At 36.0% G+C, this 22,252-nt stretch overlaps 1 protein-coding gene across 8 annotated transcripts in view; it reads right to left on the reverse strand.

The window, feature by feature from the left end:
* SCLT1 (sodium channel and clathrin linker 1) overlaps positions 1 to 22,252 on the reverse strand; it is a 51,439-nt gene that overhangs the window by 18,051 nt on the left and 11,136 nt on the right. For all 8 annotated transcript variants that reach the window (XR_003254818.1, XR_003254819.1, XM_026073622.1 and 5 more), the window contains 10 exons: positions 20,496 to 20,566; positions 15,006 to 15,096; positions 14,734 to 14,825; positions 12,874 to 13,051; positions 9,041 to 9,139; positions 8,336 to 8,407; positions 6,609 to 6,683; positions 5,938 to 6,083; positions 4,252 to 4,444; positions 1,373 to 1,569 (listed from right to left, as the gene is read on the reverse strand). Coding sequence is in view for 6 of the 8 variants with exons in the window: in XM_026073622.1 (XP_025929407.1) it covers positions 1,373 to 1,569; positions 4,252 to 4,444; positions 5,938 to 6,083; positions 6,609 to 6,683; positions 8,336 to 8,407; positions 9,041 to 9,139; positions 12,874 to 13,051; positions 14,734 to 14,825; positions 15,006 to 15,096; positions 20,496 to 20,566 (1,214 nt within the window). In the remaining 2 variants the exon portion in view is untranslated. The remainder of the gene's footprint in view (positions 1 to 1,372; positions 1,570 to 4,251; positions 4,445 to 5,937; positions 6,084 to 6,608; positions 6,684 to 8,335; positions 8,408 to 9,040; positions 9,140 to 12,873; positions 13,052 to 14,733; positions 14,826 to 15,005; positions 15,097 to 20,495; positions 20,567 to 22,252) is intronic.

The raw sequence follows: 22,252 nt of genomic DNA on the forward strand, positions 1-22,252 counted from the left end.
AGCACTATTCTAACATTGCATTCTTCTCTAATCACTCTAAATTTAAAGAAGTGAGACTTACGAAATCAGGTTTCCTGGTTCAGAAGTTATTGTGTCCTAGTCTGTAAATCTCCTTCAATTTTCAACCAATTTTGAAGAGGAAGAGATCTTGAGGACACAAAATTCTTACAAGTTGTATAAAAATATCAGGCTAATTTGATYTCTAATTTACGGCTACTTGCTCTGACAGTCCCTCTTGATCTTAGAAACCAAATAAACAATGAAGCAAAGATATGGTGTCTTTGCCTCCACTGGGAGGCAGTCTGTTACTTGGCCTCCTACCCCTGACAAGCAGCAGCAGCCAGCTGGCCAACAAACACACGTTGTGTGTGGCAGCTTATAATCGGCCACACTTTGGCTGTTACCCGCCAGCCAAACACAAGACGCAGGCAGCTGAGGTGGGGGAAAGCAGTACCCGAACAGGAAAGACACTACGAATCTACTGTACACAGATAAATTTTTAAATTTTAACACTGTGCAACATGGCCACACACTGAAAAACAAAACCAAGATGAAAGTAGACGTGACATCTGTGTATTGAGTTGATCACTGTGGACTGTTAATATCTTTAAATGAAAATTAATATACAAGCAGAAGCAAACACTTTATATAGCACTATGCATTTAAAACAATGAAACATTGGTAGAATTTATTTCAAAGATGACTTGCAAGTGGCTCATTTCCTACTGAGATACCTCCTTCTCTACTCAGCCATTTCCAATAACTCCACTGTAAGTCTCATTCCTCTAAACAAGTTGATGCCTGTCTGTATACAGGCTCAGAGGCACCATAGCTGCATGTATTCCCCAGTAGCTAGGAATGATATGTAATCTTTATCTGTTGTGTGAGATGCCCTTCTTATCATGCCCTCTCAAAACTGAAAATATTCTTATGTACTGTGCTGAGAATACATGTATCTGCCAGTTACCTGACAACCTGTATGAATTAACAGAAAAGTAAAGTTTGTATCATATCTTTGCTTAGGGCAATCACACAACTCATTTCTATCCTCATTTATGACACCAAGTATTCAGAAGAGAGCATTAGATGTGCCTCCCAAAAGGATTTTCTTTTCCTGGTTTATTTTAGAAGTTGTTTAGAAGTTTACTTTTTGTCATTACAAGATGTGAAATTTTCGTTCAGTGCTTAGTTGTTATCTTCACAAAAAGCGCCTCAACATTCCTTTTTGGATCATTCCTCCTTTTTAGCTGGAAGCAGATGATCTGGTCTGGATGGTTTGCTCTTCACTGGTTTTCACCACAGGTATACTGCTGCACCAAATGGTAACTAAAACCATAACAGCTTCCAGAAGGGAAAAAAAGGTTGCACTTACTTTAGCTTATTGATCCTGACTCCTGTAGTTTCAGTAAGATTTTTTGTTTCTTCTTTCCACCGATTTGTTGCTTTTTGCTGAGCTACTAAGAGACCTCTCAGTTCAGCAGTAGATTTTTGACTGCTGTCTTCCATTTCTTTAAGTCGAGCTTCATATCCATGTTTTTTCACAGAATGCTCATGTTCCATTGTGCTTATCTAGAAAAAAATACAAACAGGATACAATCAAGTTGCTCACTTCTTTCTTTTTTTTAAAACACTTGAGTCAGATGTATAAACATTTGCTGTAAGCATGTAACATACAATAATTAAACTTGTAATTATATGCTCAAATAGACACATATTCCCAAAGCCAATTTAAGCAAATAGTACAACTGACAATAAAGGATAATGAGCTGGGTACACTTATTTTTGTAAATAATCCTTATCCTTCTCCCTTGTGTTTTCTCCACAGAAACACATTCTTTCTTTTTCATCCAGGATTTTCTTAACTGCATCTAAAATCTTTTGCGCATCAGAGGAAAATGGAGGCAAGCAATTAATCTGATCTGTGACTATAATGGAAGCCCATCTGATAAAAACAGGACAGACAATGATCTGGTATACACTTTTGTCGAGTGAGTGAAGGGTTAAACAGGACTGAAAAAGTCTGCCAACTAAGGAGTCTGCATGGACCCGCAGGGAGGGAGGAAGCAATGCGGAGGTGTTGTGGTCTCGCCTGGCTAGCAGGGTCCTTCCGAACAGACAAACAGCCCTGTTGTTATGAAACTCGCAGAAGGCAGCGAAAACAGTATTTGCCCAGAGTTGCAGCCGTATAAATAAGGATACTTGGGTACTAAAGACCATCTCAAAATTATTATTATGAGCCCACAAATTAACGAAATTAGAGAAGTTAAGGATTGAGTAATGAGCGTGGTTGGGTCAAGCTGTCTACAAGAAGATGGTGGCGAGACAAAYGAGGCAAAGGAGGAAGCGATGTGAAGACATTGCAGTCCACCTCCCTGTTTCGCAMGGAGCAAAAGACCATGATCACAGAACTTAACTCTGACCCACGATAACCTTCAGCTCATTACACCCTATTTTAATATTATCTCGCACACCCCCTCCTAATTAGCATATCAGGAAGGGGCGGGAAACAAATAATAAAGCACAAAAGGGCCAATAAGAAGCAGCTCTACGAATATGCAACTATGCATGAATCAGCATGGATGACATTTGCCCAGAGTCCCAGCCAGGTATAAAAAAGGGGCACCGAGCAGGAGAGTTTGAGCAGGGATGGGAAYGTGACCTGACCATCCCCTCCGGCTGGACTGTATTTCCCCCCCTCCCCTTTTCCTGGGATGCTGGGTTAAGGTAACTCCTCATGAGGTTGAAAGCCCTCTCRTTAAGAGAGTGAACCAAAAGCTTGCAAGTAGTAACTCCTCGAATTTGAGAGACCTCTCGTTAAGARAGTGAACCAGTAGTGACTCCTCAAATTTGAGAGACCTCTCGCTGAGAGAGTGAACCAGTAGTGACTCCACAAATTTGAGAGACCTCTTGCTGAGAGAGTGAACCAAGAAAGCTTTCAAGTAGGGATATGCAGTGCTTTCAGTTACTAGCGCAGTAACTGACTATTTCGGGTTATCCCTTCCAAATCAGTAATTGCATTGTATCGAGTTATCCTTTCTAAATTAGTAATCGATGATTTCAGGCTATTCTTTCGGGCTATCCTTTCTAAATTAGTAATCGCATTATTTTAATGGATGTTACTAACCTAAGAGCTTGCGTGAGGAAGTAAACATAGTTTTTTATTATATTATTGTCTCAGTTGTTACTATCAAACCGTCGTAGCGTGACAACTTTATAACCTCTACCTATCCATTATGAGACTCTGATCCTTTGTTTTTAAACTGTTTGACCAAAGGGTTCCGGAGTTGGAACAAGATTTCCTATTTCATTTGACTAATTTTTACTTGGTAGACAGCTTTTGTACTTCGTGGTACAAAGCAGTAACTGGATTTGAGATGGTTCCCATTCACAGGTTAGTAAGACCACTTACTGAGGTCTTCCTCATTGCTTTAGGTTCTTAGATGTCTTTCCAGGATCTTAACATTCCTGGAGTTAAGAATAGAGGGGAAAGTACCAGCAAATACCTTGGCTTTATATATTTAGAAATCATGTCAAGCATCAAAACTTATTCCCTTCAGAAGCCAAAGGTACCTTGATCTGTTGAGGTTAGCTACTAATGCATTATCCCACCTGCAGTCTGTTCAGGTGCATTTAATGGAACACCTTGAAAAAGAAAATCCTCTTTGAGATAAGTATCTTGTTTGCACTTATCAATCCAAAAACCTGTACTCTTTGTACAGATTTGATCCTATTCTTCTGGTCCTTCTGAAAATACAGAAACCATGTTTGACAACCACGCTATTAAATTATTTATTAGTTAAGCACTGCTCTGATAATGTGGTGGACACAAAAGTAAAGGAACAAAAGCAGAATGAAAACTCTGGACTGAAAGGCATACAGAGATTCCTAATGTATTATAAATGGTAGATAAATGAAGCTCTAGAATTGGAATAATAAGCRAAATCACTTGAAGGAAAGTATGTTATTGTTTGATCTATTCACTTTATAAAAGCAAAGAACATCTGGGATCTTCTTATTAAGTAGAACTTAATACACACTAAAGTACAATTTAATTAGCAGAGGTTGAGCTACCAAATAGATCCTGAAAACAAAATGTTACAACAAAAAGATACTTACAAAGCAGAAAACAGGAAGCATATGACTGAAGCTTTCACCCCCAACTTATGCTTACATTCGTTTTTTCATAGAAATGCTGTCTTATTAAGCAAAAAACAGTTTTATGCTAAAATAAAAATAAAACATAAACAATACCTTTATTTTAGCTTTTTGTTGAGCCTCCRTGGCCAGTTTTCTTAAGCCCTCCATTTCTTTTTGCAATTGTTCATTCTCTTGCTGAAGTTTTAGCCTTTGTTCACTGACAAAGCCACTCTTTTCTCTTTCAGAATCCAGAATGCTTTGCAATTTACAGATCATTTCCTGCAAACGAGATTTCTCTTCCTCAGAGCTGAAAGAGAAGAAGTCTTGTTTGAAGACTTATTCAAGAGTTGAACCCATTCTACATTTTTCTAGGGTTATTTTGTTGCAGTTGTGATGGTCTGAAGAAGAAAAGGAAGACAAAGTTTGTAAGTAGCAACAAAACCTTAATAGAGCAATTGGTCTAGTAGGGTATTGTCTCTACCTACAGGCTGATCAGAAGTAAGAAATGGCTTCCGTGAAAGGAACAACAATGGGAAGCAAGGAACTTGCTAGAGGTTTACAAAATTCACAAAAGGTATGGAGATGGGAATCAGGAAACTGTTTCTGCCAATAAAAGAACAGAGGGCTGTTAAAGGAAGCTACCAGGAGGCAAACTGGAAAAAAAAGACAGGAGTTCTTCATACAGTCATATTTCAGCTTTGGAACTCTCTGTCAGGATGTTGTGAAGTATCTACAAGGATTCAAGTAACAATGAGATATTCGTGGAATAGTAATAGTAATAATAGTTAAAAAAAAAAAAATCTATGGGGGCACCTTTGGACATTTTTAAGCAGCCAATCACTGCTGGAACGCCAGGAGAGCGTTCCAATGAAGCATCACAGTCAGCTTGCCATAGTGTGCAGTTCTTCCTCAGACAGCTTCTTTTAGACAGTCCTAGAGAAAATATTAGGACGGACAGATCTTTGGACTGATCCAGTACAGATGTTCTCTTGTTTCTTCCTGAACTTTTAGTTCTTTCTTTTTTTTATTTTGAAGTGTATATGCACTCATATGTTGCAATGGGCTTTACAGCTGGGACTATGCACAAGTCAGCAAAGAACTTTATCGAGAAGAGGGCATTCATGAAACAATCTAATATCGTAGCAATCTCAGTGAAATGCCAACATGAAGCAGTAGATTTTAATTTTTATAGAATTTCCAGGTTCCCAACTGGGGACTGCTCTGGGGAAGAGGCAGGATTTATGATTATTGGAATACAGAAATGATTGAAACTTCTAGAGAATCCTCCACTTCTCATGCTAAAAACAACCTAGTCTAAAAATGTGGAGCATATTGTACTTCTTACTGTTATTTTATTTGAACTGCAGTATTGTCTATGAGCTCTGAAGACAGACTCAAACTTCACTGTGGTATGCAACATACAATGTTCTGTGTGGACTGGAGACACCACACCATAGATGAATTTATAAAGTAATAATTTGTCTGAATATATTATAGAAAGTAACTTTCCCTAGTAACAGTATTTAAAAATGCAGTAAGATTCCAAACAATAAGCTCCTGTTTTCATTCCTTTGTAAAACAAAGAAAATCTTAGATTCTACAGTGTGCTATTCCCCTTTAATGTTTTTATAATGATTCATAACTGTCCTTGCTTACAAAATTCAGAAATATGATAACTTACTACTATTCCTGCTACTGGTTAAAAAGACATCACAAAAACCTAATACAATCAGCAAGAGGCTTTAGATTAGGCAGAAATAATTTCATTAAATAAGGACTTGGAGAACATCCATTACTTACTTCATTTCCAGTTGCTTCAGTTTATTCTGTGTTGTCTGTAGACTCAGCTGAAGGTCACCTTTTGTACATTCTGCAAGTAGGTATTTTTGATGCAGTTGCTCTAGTTTTCTATTGTCAGATTCATGTCCTCTGTCTTCCCGGTAAATCTGAAGAATAAACTTATATGTAAGATCATCCTTACCTTGCACTGGTGACTGACAGTATAGTACTGACAATGAGGCTACTCCTCATTGTGTCCTATTTTCCAGCGATCTAAAACAAAACTGAATTTCTATCAATGTTGCTGCTACTGGGAAATAAGTTTTCAAAGATCTTGCATTCAGTTAGTTTTCTGTCTATTGAGCTTAAGTTTATTTGGGACATGTACCTACATTCTTTCGTATTATGTTAAGCATCTCTTTTTACCTTTTACACTTTCCAAAGAACCATCTTTTTCAGTTTACTAGTACAGCTTTAAAATGTCTTCCAGAAAAAAAAAAAAGAACTTAAAATAATGAGATGAATGTTTACAATCAAGAAAATTTAATGAAAAATAATACAAGAAAAAAATTAAGGATCACAGTATAATCTTTCATCCCAATATTAGGGAGAAACATGGAAAAAGTCAATGCATCTTTTCTTTCTAAAGAGAGAACTTAAATGCCATGTAAAAATGCATGAAGTTGTCTTACCTTTTCAAGTTCTTCTTCCACTGCTCGCTTTTCTCTAATGACCCGTTCAATTTGACTCTGTTTTTCTCCACATTCCTTTTTAAGAAAGTCATTTTTAAATATGTCTAATCAAAAAATACCTCATAACAAAAACATTAAATTTGCAGAGGGAAGCAAAGGTCAAGAAATCCCAAAGACAAAAACCTGCCATTGCAAATGTAATTCTCACTGCTGGTATGTATACATTTGATTATATTTATCTGCTTATTATTTTTTTCTATGGGATCAGTCTCATTCACTCCACAGACATGTAAAATTAAACTTTTTTTTAAATTTAATCCATAAATAGGTGCTTACTAACCAAGCTCTTTTGGTCTCCCACATGACTTGTTATAAGTTCCTAGTTCATTCAAGAAAATGATAATTGTGATGCAAAGACTTTCTCTTAGCATACTTAATTAACTTTCATATATTTCATTTCTACACATCCAACTATGGATATACAATAATCACCTTTCCATGATTTATTTATCCCTGAAAGAAACAGGGATGCCATCACATGGGAAATACTTGCTAAAGCACAGAATTTTGTCATTTACTAATCTCAGGGTAAATAAGCTTGTGAACTATGATTAAAATATGTATAACTCAAGGAATAAGCTTATGCAAAGAAACTGCTGTATTTGCAAAACCATGTTATTTCCTGCAGAGCCAGCCAAGATTCACAGTAAGATATGACTGAATACACATAGGGGAAATCTGCACATTAAAAATGATTTTTCAAAGCAAAGTATCCTTTACCCCATCAACAAATCCTGTGCACTAACTGTAAGACAGTTGCTCTTGTCAAGTAACATGAAAGACACKGAACAGTGTATTAGCGCCTGGAAATCCGCAGGAGGCAAAGTGCTATACAGTAATAAAGCATAATTCTAGACAATTACTTTTCTCTCATTAATCCTGAGATACATGCAGGACTCCTCTGCATACGGGATTACTGTCTACCTTATTTGTTCACTGTCTTTTAAGCCAACCAAACTGTACAGAAGAGCTGTGAAGATGCTCTATACTGGTAATGTGGAAATGTTTACACAGCAGTACTAAACTGCTGCCCTTACTGCCTCTGACCAGACAGACTCACTAGTCAAAAACAGCATGTATGTACACAGAAATTATGGGACTGTTGGGGCTGACACCAAAAGTTTCATATGCAGTTAGGAAAATTACTGGTAGCCATCATAAAAATCTACACACAATCATTTCCAGACTACACTAAAAACATAAGATTTCCAGTAAAATCTCTCAAATGGGATAAGAAAAAAACCACCCAAACCTATTTCTGATGTACTTTCTAACAGATTTCCATTCACTGATCTACACACATGAAAAAAAAGGATAGTGGAGTCAGTCATGATCAATTTTTTTTTGCAAATTGTCACTAATAGCTTCTATTTAATAACACTAAGGAACACCAGCCTAGAAACAACTAAACTAAAGTTTTGACAGTCTTGCCTAAAAGTTTCAAAATGTATGTCTAAACCCAAGAATCCTCTCTTCACAAAACTGCTATCAAACAATGTGTTGCTTAATTTTCAGTCCTGAAAAACATTTTCGTTTCTCTTCCTATGTGGCTTGCTATTAAATCACAAATAATAAATACCAGAATGTATTATTTCATTTGATCAGCAGAAGCTAGAATTCTCAAATGTTTTGCTATCAAAACATATTTTCATCAGTCAAGACCATACCATCTGAAGAGCAGAAAGTTCTTCTGTTAGTCGAGAAATCTGCACATTATATTGTTTCTTTGCAGAGTCTACCTGTAGTCAAAAACCGAGTAAAATTAAAATGCAATCCTGTAACGTCAACTGTGGCTCCTGCATATATATTTACTATTTCCTCCTGCTTCTGTATAAAGGCAAGAAGGCTGAGCAGTCATAATCTTTATCGGTTCTTTCTCATTAGTTGAAACCACCTCCAAGGCATTTATACAGATCATACAGCATAGTATTTGCAGTGCTAACAATTCAAAGAAAACAGATCTGAATCTGCAAAGTTAAGAAGCTCTATTCAGGCAAGTCTAGTTCAGGCAACAGAAGCTGCTCAGGGCAGCTGACACAGAATATCAAAGACTGTGAGACTTTTTAAAATTTACCTTGACTTAAAATGAGGTCAGCTGCAATTGCCATGGGCATTCTATGGAAATCTGAACCTAATCTGAACTGCTATACAGGCACATGAGGTGAATGTTTGACCTGCACAGGACACTACCATTATAAGAATTCAGTCACACAGATGTGCCCACTCTGATACATTCTTGAAAAATAAAAACAAAAAAAACCCTGCAATAAATTATTCTGGAATCAATATACTTCCTATTATAAACACTGGAACTTTTATTTCAGACTAAACTCTGACTTCATAGCTGATTCTTTATGAACAGGATAACTTACTGCCTTTCTAATTTTTGCAGCAGTATCTTCTGCAAGTTGTGACATTTCATCTTTCATCTTTCTGATTTCCTCTTCCTTTTGTTTTTCCCCAAACAGTGCCTAGAAAAAATAACAACTTGAAATACTACTGATAATACTTCAGTGATAAGATAATCTTTAGCACTGAGGAGAAGCCACACACAGCCACTGTCCAAAAAAGTCCTTTTTCCTTCTACTTTGGGGTAGCTGAAACAAGAACACAAGAAAACAAGATCAACGAGAACCTTTTGCATGAAATGCGCATTCCTGTAAACCAGAACCGTGCAAAAAGTTTGTGTCAATAGATGCCTTTTTGTATTGGGATCTAGAAAAAAAACATAGGTAAGTTAAGAGTACTCTCCAATGTTCTTATTTGGGGCCAGGATCTATAACAAAAAACAGTGCCAGGAATCACACAGAGAAAGTTTTTTGTTAGGAATCTGAATACCTGTATACACACACACACACACATACACACCTACACACACTTACCCACGTGTTCCTACATATAGCTGAACATTTTTAATGTTGATATACTAAATTACTCATTTCCCAGAAAACTAAAGTTAACAGAAAAAATATTAACGAGCAAATAAGGAATGTGTATGTGACCCCTGTCATGGTGGATAACAATGGGCCAAACAGCTCTTTAGCATAAAAGGAAGGTGAAAATTACAGAAAAAGGTATAGTGAGAAACCTTGCCAGATGAGGATGGAAGAAAGCTACTGAAGTTAGAATATAGTGCATATATGTAGTAGGAGATCCTGGTCTGGAAAGATTACAGAAGGTAAAACAGATTACAGAACTCCTGATAGGAAAGAGAGAGAAAAAAATCTTAGGTTGTGCCTAGAGAATACACAGATGGATAGAAAGACATGAAAAGCAGCCCTAATGACTGGTATGAATTCAACCCAGACAAGGTTACTCCCTTCAGGCAGTAACGTGCCACTTCATTTGTCATCTTCTCTTTTACTGCTCCCATTCAATTCGATTTTGTATTTTATTTCTCAAAGCACCCTATTAAAATTCTTCTGGTTTCTTTTCGTAGGTTTAACTGTGTGTGCTTTACAATGTTAACATAACAGAAGCAGCATCTTGCATTACTATGATAGGCTCCTATTACTTTCCCCGTATAATCTCTTACAAAGCAAAGAGAAACCTCCCTGGTCACAGATTAAACACAGAGTTAACTAAATGTATATATTAGGCTGTATTTTGATCCTGTTCATTCATTAATTTTCCAGTAAGCAAAATTCAGAAGGAGTATTTTAGCTATAACAATAAATTAACAAGTTTCTGTAACTTCAAGTTTATTCTTACTACAGGATTATACTAAACTGTTACTAATAACAAACCACATATTTACCTATACTGTTCAGTTACTGTCTCAGAGGCATACTTTAAAGCACCATAATCTTTATGGGGCCACTTCTTTCTGTCAAAACACTTCATGTGAGTTCATAGCAGGTGGCATCAAACACTCTGCTAAAGAACTTCTGAATGAATACTTGTGTTCTAACACTGCTCTGATGTACTAACACTTAGCAGATTGGAAATGTGATTTACACTCCTTATCAGTAATTTTCAAATAAGAGTGTTTTCTGATCTTTAAACTTTGAAAAATGGCTTTTTATCTTTTATTCTATTTTTCATGTTCTCCACTGTCTGGCTCTAGGGGGCATGCTGTTAAGGATCAAATATTTCTTACTAGGAAAAAGAAAATGACCACTCTAAAGGCATCCAGCAAGAGCTGAAGGACGTAAAATTTCAACTTTTTTTCTCTCTGAACAAGATCCTAATAGGTTAAGAGAACTGCAGGAGATCAGTGTATAAAACAAATGAGATGTGGAAAGTTATGAGGAAGTTATGAAAATGAAGCAGGATGCTGGAAAGATGCCACATAAGGGTTTCCTAAATGACAAAAAATATATGGGAAGACAGTGAAACCACAGCAAGTAAGAAAAAAGTGCTTGTCAGGCATAGTTAGGAAAACGTGGTGCATACACTAGAAAATATCTCTGTTCCTTTCTAGTAATTTTTCCCAAGTACCACAACACTTCCTTCACCCACAGCTTCAATTGTCCCTACCCCTGTCTCCTACTTTTCAGTTATTACCAAGTGCTCAAAATTTCAGTCTTCTCAGGGGCACCACTTTCAGCTACAATGATCCTTTACAAATCATTCTGATCATGCTTCTTTTCTGTATAACAAGAAGAATCACAATAAGTTACTGCCTATTGTAATAACTACCAGTGTCTGTAAGTTTTGTTAATATTTTAATCTATTTTGGAAGAAGGCCAGAAGGTAGCAGGACCTGTCAAAGAAGTTAGTCCTCTTTTCTGGCAGACAGGATCTAGCTCCTTTGTCACAGAGTTGAAATCAGAAAGAGCAAAAAAGACAAAACACTAACTTTAATATTCCAAAACATAAAACTAAAAAACTAGGTTCCCAGGAGAATACTCAGTTTGAAAAGCAACTTCAGACTAAAAGAGTGTGTTAATCTCCTTAATTGTTCAATGTGTTATCCTGAACAGAATTCTAAGATTCTCCATTTTTTACCACAGGCATTAACTAAGCTGGGCTTCATTTACTGATGACTATAGTCTATTAAGTGCATTAAAGTTCTGTCTTGCCAGCAAACACAGTTCAAGTTACTTCTRTATTTCTAAAGGCCTGACCTGACTGAGCTAAAGCTCAGCATTAAAACAAGAAAGCGCCTATATTAGACAAAAGTTTATCAAAGCCCCATATCCTATCTCCGAAAGGGGCCAACAGCAGACGCTTCAAAAGAGGTAAGAACTGGGAAAACAAAGTGATTTTTTGGGGATCAATTGATGTGTCAAGACCTCCTGGATTAGAGACTGTTCTTAAGTTTTGGTGGATTCTTCTATCATGAATTTGATTGTTTGCATATCTATGCTTTTGGCATACACATATCCTATGACAGTTTAATCCCACATTGCATCAAAATTGTTTTAAAGCCTCTCCACTCCTGCAATCTTCTTCACTGACCTCTCCTGTACTTTCTTAGTTCATCTATGTTTTATCTGAGATACACTGAACAGAACTGCACATGAAGGTATACTGTGCTTAAAAACTTATTTTCAACTCTCTTCCTTAACATTCTATTCATTGTTTTGACTATCACTGAGGACTGAGTGAATGTATTCATAAAAAATATCTGCAGCAAATCTGAAAACTTTTTTTCGATAGGTAACAGTAAATTCAGCACTGAGTATGGCATATGTGAATTTGAATTTCATCTGCTATTTTATCATCCACATCCAAGCACCTCTGCAATTTTTTCCTGCAGACTTCACTAGCTCATTAATCAATCACTCTTCCAGATTTCTTACAAATAATTAAGATCTGAGCACAGAACTCACTCTATTAGTGACCTACGTTCATCATACAAAAAAAAATTCCCTTTAGTTTTAGCTCTTCTTTCCTAACTATTAACAAATTATAAATGCATAACAGGAGCGTCCTTTTTCCTCTGACAAAACAATTTGTTTAAAAGTATTGATAAGAAACACTATCAGAAATTTTTCAGTATTCAAGTTCAAGTACAGTACACTTGGATCACCTTTATCCAGGCACTCATCTATTTTGAAATTTATTGTATGACAAGTTTGAATAATGTACGAACATATCATAGTTTGCTCTCTTCTGCATGACTAACTTTAGAACAACAGAAATAGAAGAAATTTGATTGTGTATACATGAATGTGTATATGAATACATTACCTGGCACTTAGCAATTATAAGCGATAAAATTATTCCAGTATCTAAATACCTTCATTCATTGCCTTACCTGACTTTTTTGTAGGTTAGCTTCTTCTAAAAGCTGTATGCTATCTTGGACTTTTGTAACAGCATTATACTTCTCCTTTTCTAGACTAGCACACTTTGTCTGAAGCTCTCTGATTTGTTTCTCCAGGGCTGTTCTTTCTGTTCTCAGCTGTTCAGCATCTTGGACAGTAACACGTAATCTACAAGACAGTAACAATTTTTCTCATTTAACAATAAGATGCTTAATTAAGACACTTTAATTCTTTCAAACTACTTTTCAGATGTAGAAAATATTTATTTGTAATTTGCCAAAATTGCATTACTGGTTTTCTGCTTGTTTTTGGAGAAATCCTTTCAGTTTAATGTTCATCATGTCCTAGAAAGAAACAGAACTAAAGGAGTTAACTCAGATACCTAGTCTCAGAAGATCCTTAGAAGAATGTTGCTATCCAGGGATACATCACTGAAAATGTTTTATATTAAAACAGAATAGAACAACCCCAGAAGGGATAAAGTTTTCCTCTGTGGGAGAAATGGAATAATTAGATGTGGGCAATGAAGTTTCAACTATACCATTAGAACAAGAAAAACACTGGTAATTTTACAATAGCTCAAAAATTCTTATTGTTTAATTATGATTGTCAGCATTGGCTGGCATGAGAAAGGGCCAGAGGGTCTCTGTGGTATCCTCAAAAAAAATAAAACTCAGTAAGTTCTCTAAGTGTTGCTCATTCAATAAAGTGCATGGTTCTAAATGTCCATAGTGCAACACTTGGGCTGCCTCTTCAAGCAGCCAGGCTTTCTACTTTCTAACATGTATATGAGAAAATACACAACAAACAAGAACAACTCTATTAAACACAATTTTTGGAGAACCAAAAGCCTATAGAAAGTAATAAAGCTAGCCAGTTCCTTAATACATTCCAAAATAAACATAAGAGCCTCCACAGGGCTTAGACCAGGAAAATTCATTAAATAGAGGCAGCTGTACAAATCTGTGTAACTCTTCAAGGCAACAGTTGACCATACAGTCACAAAGTGCCCAGATAATTATTTGGGTCCTGGAATTATTGAAGAATCTGCTACTCAAACCACAAGGCTGTGACCAAGAAGAGAAGATGAACAGTCACACAAATATTTCAATAAGAAATTTAAGAATTCTTCTTAGCTATCAAGTCATTTGACTAATTCTAATAATTAAACAATTGCTCATGATACCTGAAACAAAATTAATGTGCTCGCCTAAGTGCGATAATCTTGGAGAGTGGCGGGGGGGGGGGAGAGAGACCACAAAATAAAATTAATTGAGTCTTCGAACTTTCAGTAGATAATGATGGAAATAAAGTTCTACTCCTTTTCAGGTATTCAAACGACTTTTGTAGCTAGCATTTGTTGTTAAGAAGTGTGTTTTAACAGTGTTATTAAAATAATCTTTTTTGTAGGAAGAGTGCTAAGCTAAGACCTGAAACCATACTTTATTTAATATGGAGAAAAAACTGTATTCACCCCAAACCAGCTACTTTACATAAATGATTTCAAATTCCATTGCAAATCTTTTCCTTTAAAACTCTACCTAAAGCTAATGAGAGTTGAGTAACTGGAACTCATGCATTAGAATGAAAAACATATGTCTCATTTTTCCTCCACTACAGTCAATAAGATGGGGTGGTATGTTTTATAATTTTAAATACCTTGATGCCAGAAACTGTTCTGAAAGGTCATAGAGAAGAACAAATATGACAAAAAGCAGCCAAACATAAAACATCTGTATTTTGAGAAAACAGAACTATTCAGAAATACAAAACCCAGATGCTGAGGAAAAGATCATATTTTATATCACTTGTATGCAACCTGTTAGTAACATTCAACAAAATATCTTTACCTTGTTTCTAATTGTTTTATACTAGACTGCATTTGCTGCAAGCGTTTGTCAGATGCTTCTTCTCTCTGCTGAGCAGATACCATGTCTTCCTCCTAGAAAGGATATATGCGTTACCTAGACATGATCTGAGCTTTACTTAACAACATGAAGATATACTAGCATAAAACAAATTAGAGAACAACCTGATATTAATTCCATAATATCATGTCCGCACTCAGGTAAATGACTAGCGATTCAAATGCAATAGAAAATTATTCCTTTCTCTACAATACCTTTCTCTCCAATTGGCCTTGAAGCTTCTCTGTCAATCTGGTCATTTCATCAACCTTAGCAGTTGCTGTCCGCCCATCTATTTTAGCTTGCCTGTATAAAGAAAACAGTCTATGAATTAAATTTCAATTATTACGGGGAAAAACAGACTCTATTACAACTTTATTGAAACAGGTGTGAAGGGCAGTCAGACTTCATAACAAAACTGTTCATTCAGGGCAGAACCTACTTCCCCTTCCATCCACTTATTACGTAGCACAGCAAGATTCATTAAAACATTTGTCTTGTGGAAATGACTTCTTAAAGATGGCTAAACAGGAAGGTGTACATGTTGAATTAATATTTGGGAGGACTAGGTAGTCAAAAATTTGGAGTGATTCAACAAATTATATAATCAGCTTCAGATAAGAGAAATGTTCTTTAGAATTAGATTTTACTTTTTAAAGCAACTTGGACTAGGAATTAAAAAAATCATTAACTACTTTATAGATTTGAACTGATAGGCTTTGTAATCTGAAGAGGCTCAGCAAGAGAGCTGAAACAGAAAAAGTAACAAGAATGGACTAGTTATCAAATCACACTTCCTCCTCAGTATAAAAGCTTATTTAAAGGAGCACCCCTGCTACTCCTCTGACATGGGAACAGAAAGACAAAGTACTTTCACTGGGGTGTGACCAATTATTCAGGCTGCATATCAGGCTAAATTTAAAGACCAGTGAATACACGCATGATAAAATTAAAAAAGAGCATACATATTGGGTAAACTAATGCAAACCTGGTGCACTAACAGTTATGAAATAAGCTAGAAGATATTTAATACCTTTAAGAATCAACATCAAGCAAAAATTGATTTTAGAAATAATAACTAATTTTTATTTGGTGGCATAAAAGGCAAGAGCATATCATGCCTATATGTAAGAGTTAAGCAACATACACATTATTTCTCCAATTCTACAGCAAGTTTTTAATTTCAGCTTAATTCATCAGTAATGAAAGTTGATTTTGTCATTTCTTAAAAAAACAAAAATGAAGATAAAAACAGTATTTCCAGACATATGAACCTCACTGCAGATCCAAACCTTTGATCATGATCTGATTTGAATCATGCATCTTTTTTCTACAAAGAGTGCTGTTAATTTTACAAGGACAGTAAGTTGCTTCCTTAAAAATCTGTRAAATGTGCTGTGGAACAAAACAAAACAAGTTCGAGTTTATGATAACAGTGATAAGAAGCAAAGACTCAGGTCTCAAACTCTTCTTAGGCAGTTTTCACCCCAAATTTCTATTTTTTATTTTGGGTAAAGCCAACTTCTTATCTAAACAATAAAACCTAATATTTTCCTGAAATTAACCTCCAGCAGAATCCTCAAATTTTTTTTCCAGAATACCCACCAAAATCTAATCTAGCAGTCTTCCTTTAGATACAAGTACTGGAAATACAGGATGACAACCTGTCAGGAGCATGTTTAAAATGAGGTATAGCTACAGCTAGCAGATTGTTTACATTGTTACATATTACTCTTAAAATACCTAAAATGTATTAAAATGTACATTTACAGTCTTATTTATAAGCAACTTCAAAAACTCCAAAGTTACATTCAATCCAGGTCATACAAATCAAACCTAAATTCTCTTATATGTATGTTTTTTTTGAACCTACTTTTCCTCTCTACATTTGTTATCCTATCATCCTAAGTCAATACAAACCTATTAAGAACCCAAAAACCTAGAATCAGAAAGAAATATTAGAATTATCAGGAATATATGCTATAAAATCCATGCAAACTACTTCTATCTAATTTCATGTTAGAGAAAAAACAGTTGGTGAAAATATTTTTGGAACATCACTGCAGCACTTACCTTAGAATTATATAGTGCTGCTATGTCACAATATTTGTGAATATGACAAAGTACTGTCTTTAAGTTTTCTTAAATCATTTGAGATCCCATAAGACCTATGGTGAGGGAATCCACATGGCCTTCTCTTGGTTATGTAGCCTGGATTATAACAGCTCATCTGAGAGGAACATGAATGTAACCAGCACCTGCAACTGGAGACCCAAAACTGCTCTGAGAGGGTGTTTGCCCCAAACTCAATTCTACAGGSAGAGGTAACAATGACAAAGTCTGCTTACGAGGACCACCAGCCTGATTAAACAGTAACCAAGAGACTTTTGAGAGCAGGAGACAGCTTGGGGGGGGGGGGGACGACAAACATTTGGGAGTGCAGGGCAGAGAGACCTTAGAGTGAGAAGACAGCATCTGAGCAGCAGTCAATTCATGTTTGACCCTGCCAGAAGCTGTCCCATGAGATCATCACCCTGCCCAGGCCTGACAGAGCAGCCTCCCTGCCAGATGCTGAGTAGCCTGCATCTAGCTAGCAGACTGACAGTGCAGGGCAAAGTAGAAAGGGATCAATGTCTTGGGCAGATTATGTGAACTCATGGGGCTCTTTCTCAGCGACGTGTACATTAGCAGAATTCAGGGAGCAGTACAAGTACTTAACAAGAGCACCCACATATCCAATAGGAAGGATATGTAAATAGGGAAATCAGCACACCTAGAAACGTGAGTCTGTGCACACGCATGCTTCCTCTGAGAGAGGATACACAAACACATAAGAACAAAGAGTGTATATACGTGTGATTACGACTTTATGGGATTAGAGATGGGTGTTTACAAGTTTGCAAGCATTTATTAATACTTTGTAAATGCCTGGTACTGTGGTTTATCTGTTGCATTGTTGATATTCATGAACATATGTCAGTAATTACACACCATTAATGAAACAAACTGCTTTGATCCTGATTTAAACCAGTCTTCTGCAGGACCCTATTAAATCAGAARTCTAGTGTTCTGAATTGAGAATGAAGATGACTGTTCCACCCCAGCAGATAATATAGATGGGATAAACTCACATACATAAAGAACATGCATAAATGTATGAAAATTTGCTCACTACAATTTCTTACTGCTATTTATAGAACAGCAACTAATCAAAAATATTTCATCTGAACAGTGGCAGCTGTGGGCACAAGTTCAGAGGAGGATGATCTATTAKCTTTCAGATCCTTTTTTTGGTATGCTGTGCTTCCACCTTTAATAACTTTCTTCCTGAAGCAGCAGTTTAAGCAGAAAATATGCACTTCTTTACCACGCACACTCATTGCCATGTAGAAAGTGTATACAGAACCTGTGTGTATACATGGCTAGGAACCAAATAATATTAATTCAGCCACTTGGGTTGTCATTCCGTGTTCTCAGTTACTTGACCTGCAAAGTGCTATCATGGAAAAATTTCATACAACTCAGAGAAGCCAGCCTACAGAGGAGTTTGCTTTTTAAAAGCAAAAAATACAAAGACACAAACCAGACCCATGATTTCAAAGGGAATCACAACACCTATAATTTTGACAAAAACCACCCCATTGGCTGCCCAGCTGCAACCAGAACAGCTTCATTTTTCCCCACCAAAACTATTGTGTTTTAGAAATATAAGGGACAAAGACTGAATGTTGATAACATGTTTATTGCATGTCTAAGAAAAAGATTCAGTTCATGCTAATTGCTTTCATATTCCCTTACTAGAAGGGTATGTCAATGTGAGATTGAAGATTTACAGATGAGCGATACCACAACAGTAATTCACTACTAGTACCCTACGCAAACAAAAATCCCCAAAATGCAGAGATATGAAAACATTCTCCTTTCCATTTTAAAAATGGAATTGTAGCAGGCACAAGGAACTTGCAAATAACTGAGTTGGAAAATACTTTATTTTAGCAAATATCTTGCACAATGCTTTAACCACATCCTGTGCTTCTGTCATATTTTCTTCTCTAAACCAGGCTATTTTTCAAAATAATTTTGCTGTGGAAAATCTTGGCTAATAAAAATCTGAAAGGTGTTAGCAGGTCCCCTCAAAAACACAATTTCATTTTCAGTGCTTAAGATAACTCTGCATCTGTAAGCAAGTCCTGATCCTAAATCTACTGTACAAAAGAAACATTTAAGACAAATAGAATTCTTACGGTAGCCAAACCGTAACTTATTAAACAGTTGGTGAAAGCCTACTGCTAGAAGCAGCTAATTTTTATTGCTGTAACAGCAAGAAAGTTTAGATACAACCAATCTTTAAGTGAGCAATTTTTAAACAAGTAAATATTGAACATGAATCAATCAGTCCAGTCACTCTAAACCTTTATCTTTACTGTGGATATTAGTATACAACAGCTGTCAGAGCTGTGAGTGTAAGAGATATGGTACACTAAACTCCTTATAATGCCGAACTTCGAATAACACCCAACCTTCACAAGGATAAGCAGTTACCATTACAACAGATACCAGATGGTCTGTGTAAATATTTTGTATGGGCTTTGAAGAGGGGAGAGAAAGAATGCTGCATCAGACTTTCACTTGAAGTCATAAAATTAGTATCAGCACACATTTAACTAAATACCAGCATTATCTGTAAAAGCAGCATGCAAAATTGTGTGCATGAACACATATGCATACAAACACACACACATGTAGTCAGCTTTAACTTTACATAAAAAGTGTGGTAAATTCTAGAAATCAGTTGCACAATTTTTGGTGTGAAGTTCTTTTAAATCAAAATATTATACAGAAGATGGCCCAACTAGAACATCACAGCAGTCTATTTTGAACACTAATTACAGTATCAAACCACAATCACAAAAATCAAGGAAAATGTAATAATTAGATAAACCAATATTTAAGTGCATCTTGTGTAAATGTTTTACATGTGTACTTTAAAAAGCTTTAGGTAATGCTATACAAAAAATATTGCTGTAGATGATGAATCTGTTTTCCTTTTTATTGTCAGTACATAAACCCACTGCTTAAAGAAATTAGACTTTAGTTTGACCTCAACCATCGCTAATTAAAAAAGCTGGCAGATATTGGCATTAAACAGCTTGGCTGTAAATACAAATAATCAGGAAATTGTTTCAGGTATTTTTCTCATTTTCCCTGCTATACTTCATGAATATAATTAAAGCTTCTCTTACCTCTAACATCCTAACAGCCTATGGTTTATAGTTCATCTAGAAATAGTGAATGGAAATTTTATTAACAAACATTAAAAACTGAAACTTCAACTATTCAGGACATTCAAATTTCATGACAATAACTGATAAGTAATTACACATATAACTGGATTTTGTGAAAATCATCTAATAAGGAAATCTATCAGCAGAGTCAATTTTGCTGAAGTACTGAACACTATTCCTTTTAAATCAAAGGTGAAAAGCATTTAATATTTCAATGAGCTAAAACAATGCTAACTGGAAACATGCTACACTATCAATACCGATACACACATTTTTAATGAACTGTTAAGACACATTAACAAACTATTCTGGCTATCGCTATCAGGTCAGTTTGGCAGTACACACAAGGTCCATGATACAGCAGTCAAAAAAAGGCATGGAAAAGATGCTCAAGCATTTTTTAAATGGCCTGATTTATACCTCAGCTGTTTGCGTAGCTGCTCTAGTTCCACATTCTGTTCTGTTACTGTTTTCAGAAACTGTTGATTGCTCTGCAAAACAAGGAGAGATTTGTAACACATTTCGTGTTTTGTTGAAAATGTCATGTGTTCAAACTCGTTATAGGACACTTCTACAGAATACAACACCATAAAAACAGCTGATAAAAAACTATTTAACACTGTGGCTGGTCTCCAAGCACCAAGGCTTAGGCAGAGTATCATAGAAAGTCACATGCTGAGTGATGTGACCTAATTGTCCCCTTCTCTCCCCATATTTTGGTAGTGTGAAGATGTCCTGAGACAAGGGTTGTAACAGCTCAGACCTACCCTCTACATTTCCCATCTAGCTACTCTAGCTATGTAGAATACTCTGTGGCAATGAGCACCTCAGCTGAAGCACCCATTGCTGGAAAGAAAGAATTCCTTTGTTTTAAATCAGCTATTTAATGACTTATATTTAATGCCCTCTATCTCTGACTAGTAATGAGTAATTGCTCCTCCTTCACTTTTTCTACAGCACCCATAGTTCTGGATATGTCACATTGTCAGCTGTCTTCTCATTTGAAAATCATTTCATATTTGTTACTCTGATAGCCTTTCCTAGCTCTCTTACACTCCCCTTTGAGACACGAGCGATAACCATAACCTTGCACAACATTCAAAATGCTAGTGTGCTATGGACTTAAAGGCCATGTTAGTCTTTTTCATTTTCCCCTTTCCTAGTAACTGCTAGCATTCTACTTACTCCCTCCCTTTTCTAAACTGTTGCTGAGAAATGTTTTCATAAAGCTACTCCTAAAATACCTACTCAGAGACCATCGCCGAGTACCAAAAGTGAAAGTTCCCTCTTCCTCACATGCATTATTTTGCTTTTACTAATACCAATGAAACGACAGTTTGAAATTTACTCAGCTAATCAGTATGAGATCTTTCTGCAAGTCTGTTTATTTCAGTTTTCATTATCCTGAATAGTTTAACATCAGTAGCAAACACTATCATCTGATCACTGAATCTCATTTCCAGAACTTCTACAAATATACTAAACAAYTCCAACCAGAGAACATCTAGGGGATACTGCTGTCTTATGATAAAAAAATGAAGAAAGGACATGCTCCTTTATCCCATGACACCTTTGTGCCTTTCATAACAGCCCTTGTCAAATGCTTTTCGGAGAAAACAAATGCAAATGGAATACCTTTACTTAACACTGCCTCCTTCAAAGAATCCCCAAAATTCACTCTCCCATAAAAGCAACATCATCTCTTCCCTGCTGCATGATTTTTTTTTTAAGTATCTATTAATTCTATTTTTTGAGATACCTTCCACCGATTTGCTTAAAATAGCGATCAGATCAAGCAGTCTAACTTCCAAATCCTCACCAAAACTGTTTTAAAAACCTCAGCATTGTATTTGCTTGAAACAGCTGTGCCCAATAACTTTAAAGTAACTATCCTGAGAGAACAGTTAGTTGACTCCATCATGGAGTGCATGAGGTGAAAGTTCCTTCTCTTCAAATGCATTATTTCATTTTTAATACTAATGAAATAACCTTGCCTAGCAAGGCAACTGCTTGCATGATACAAAGTAAGGGCTTGACTGGAATTTTGCATACTGTTTTGGGCACCTCAGTTCAAGAATGATGGGACAACTGGAAAGAATTTAGAGGTAAGCAAGAATGATTAGAGGTCTTAGGCATAGTCAAAGAACAAATCAGAAGAATTGACTTGCTTTGCCTAA

The sequence above is a fragment of the Apteryx rowi genome, unplaced genomic scaffold (genome assembly GCF_003343035.1).
Source record: "Apteryx rowi isolate R43461 unplaced genomic scaffold, aptRow1 scaffold_371, whole genome shotgun sequence".
Lineage (NCBI taxonomy): Eukaryota > Metazoa > Chordata > Aves > Apterygiformes > Apterygidae > Apteryx > Apteryx rowi.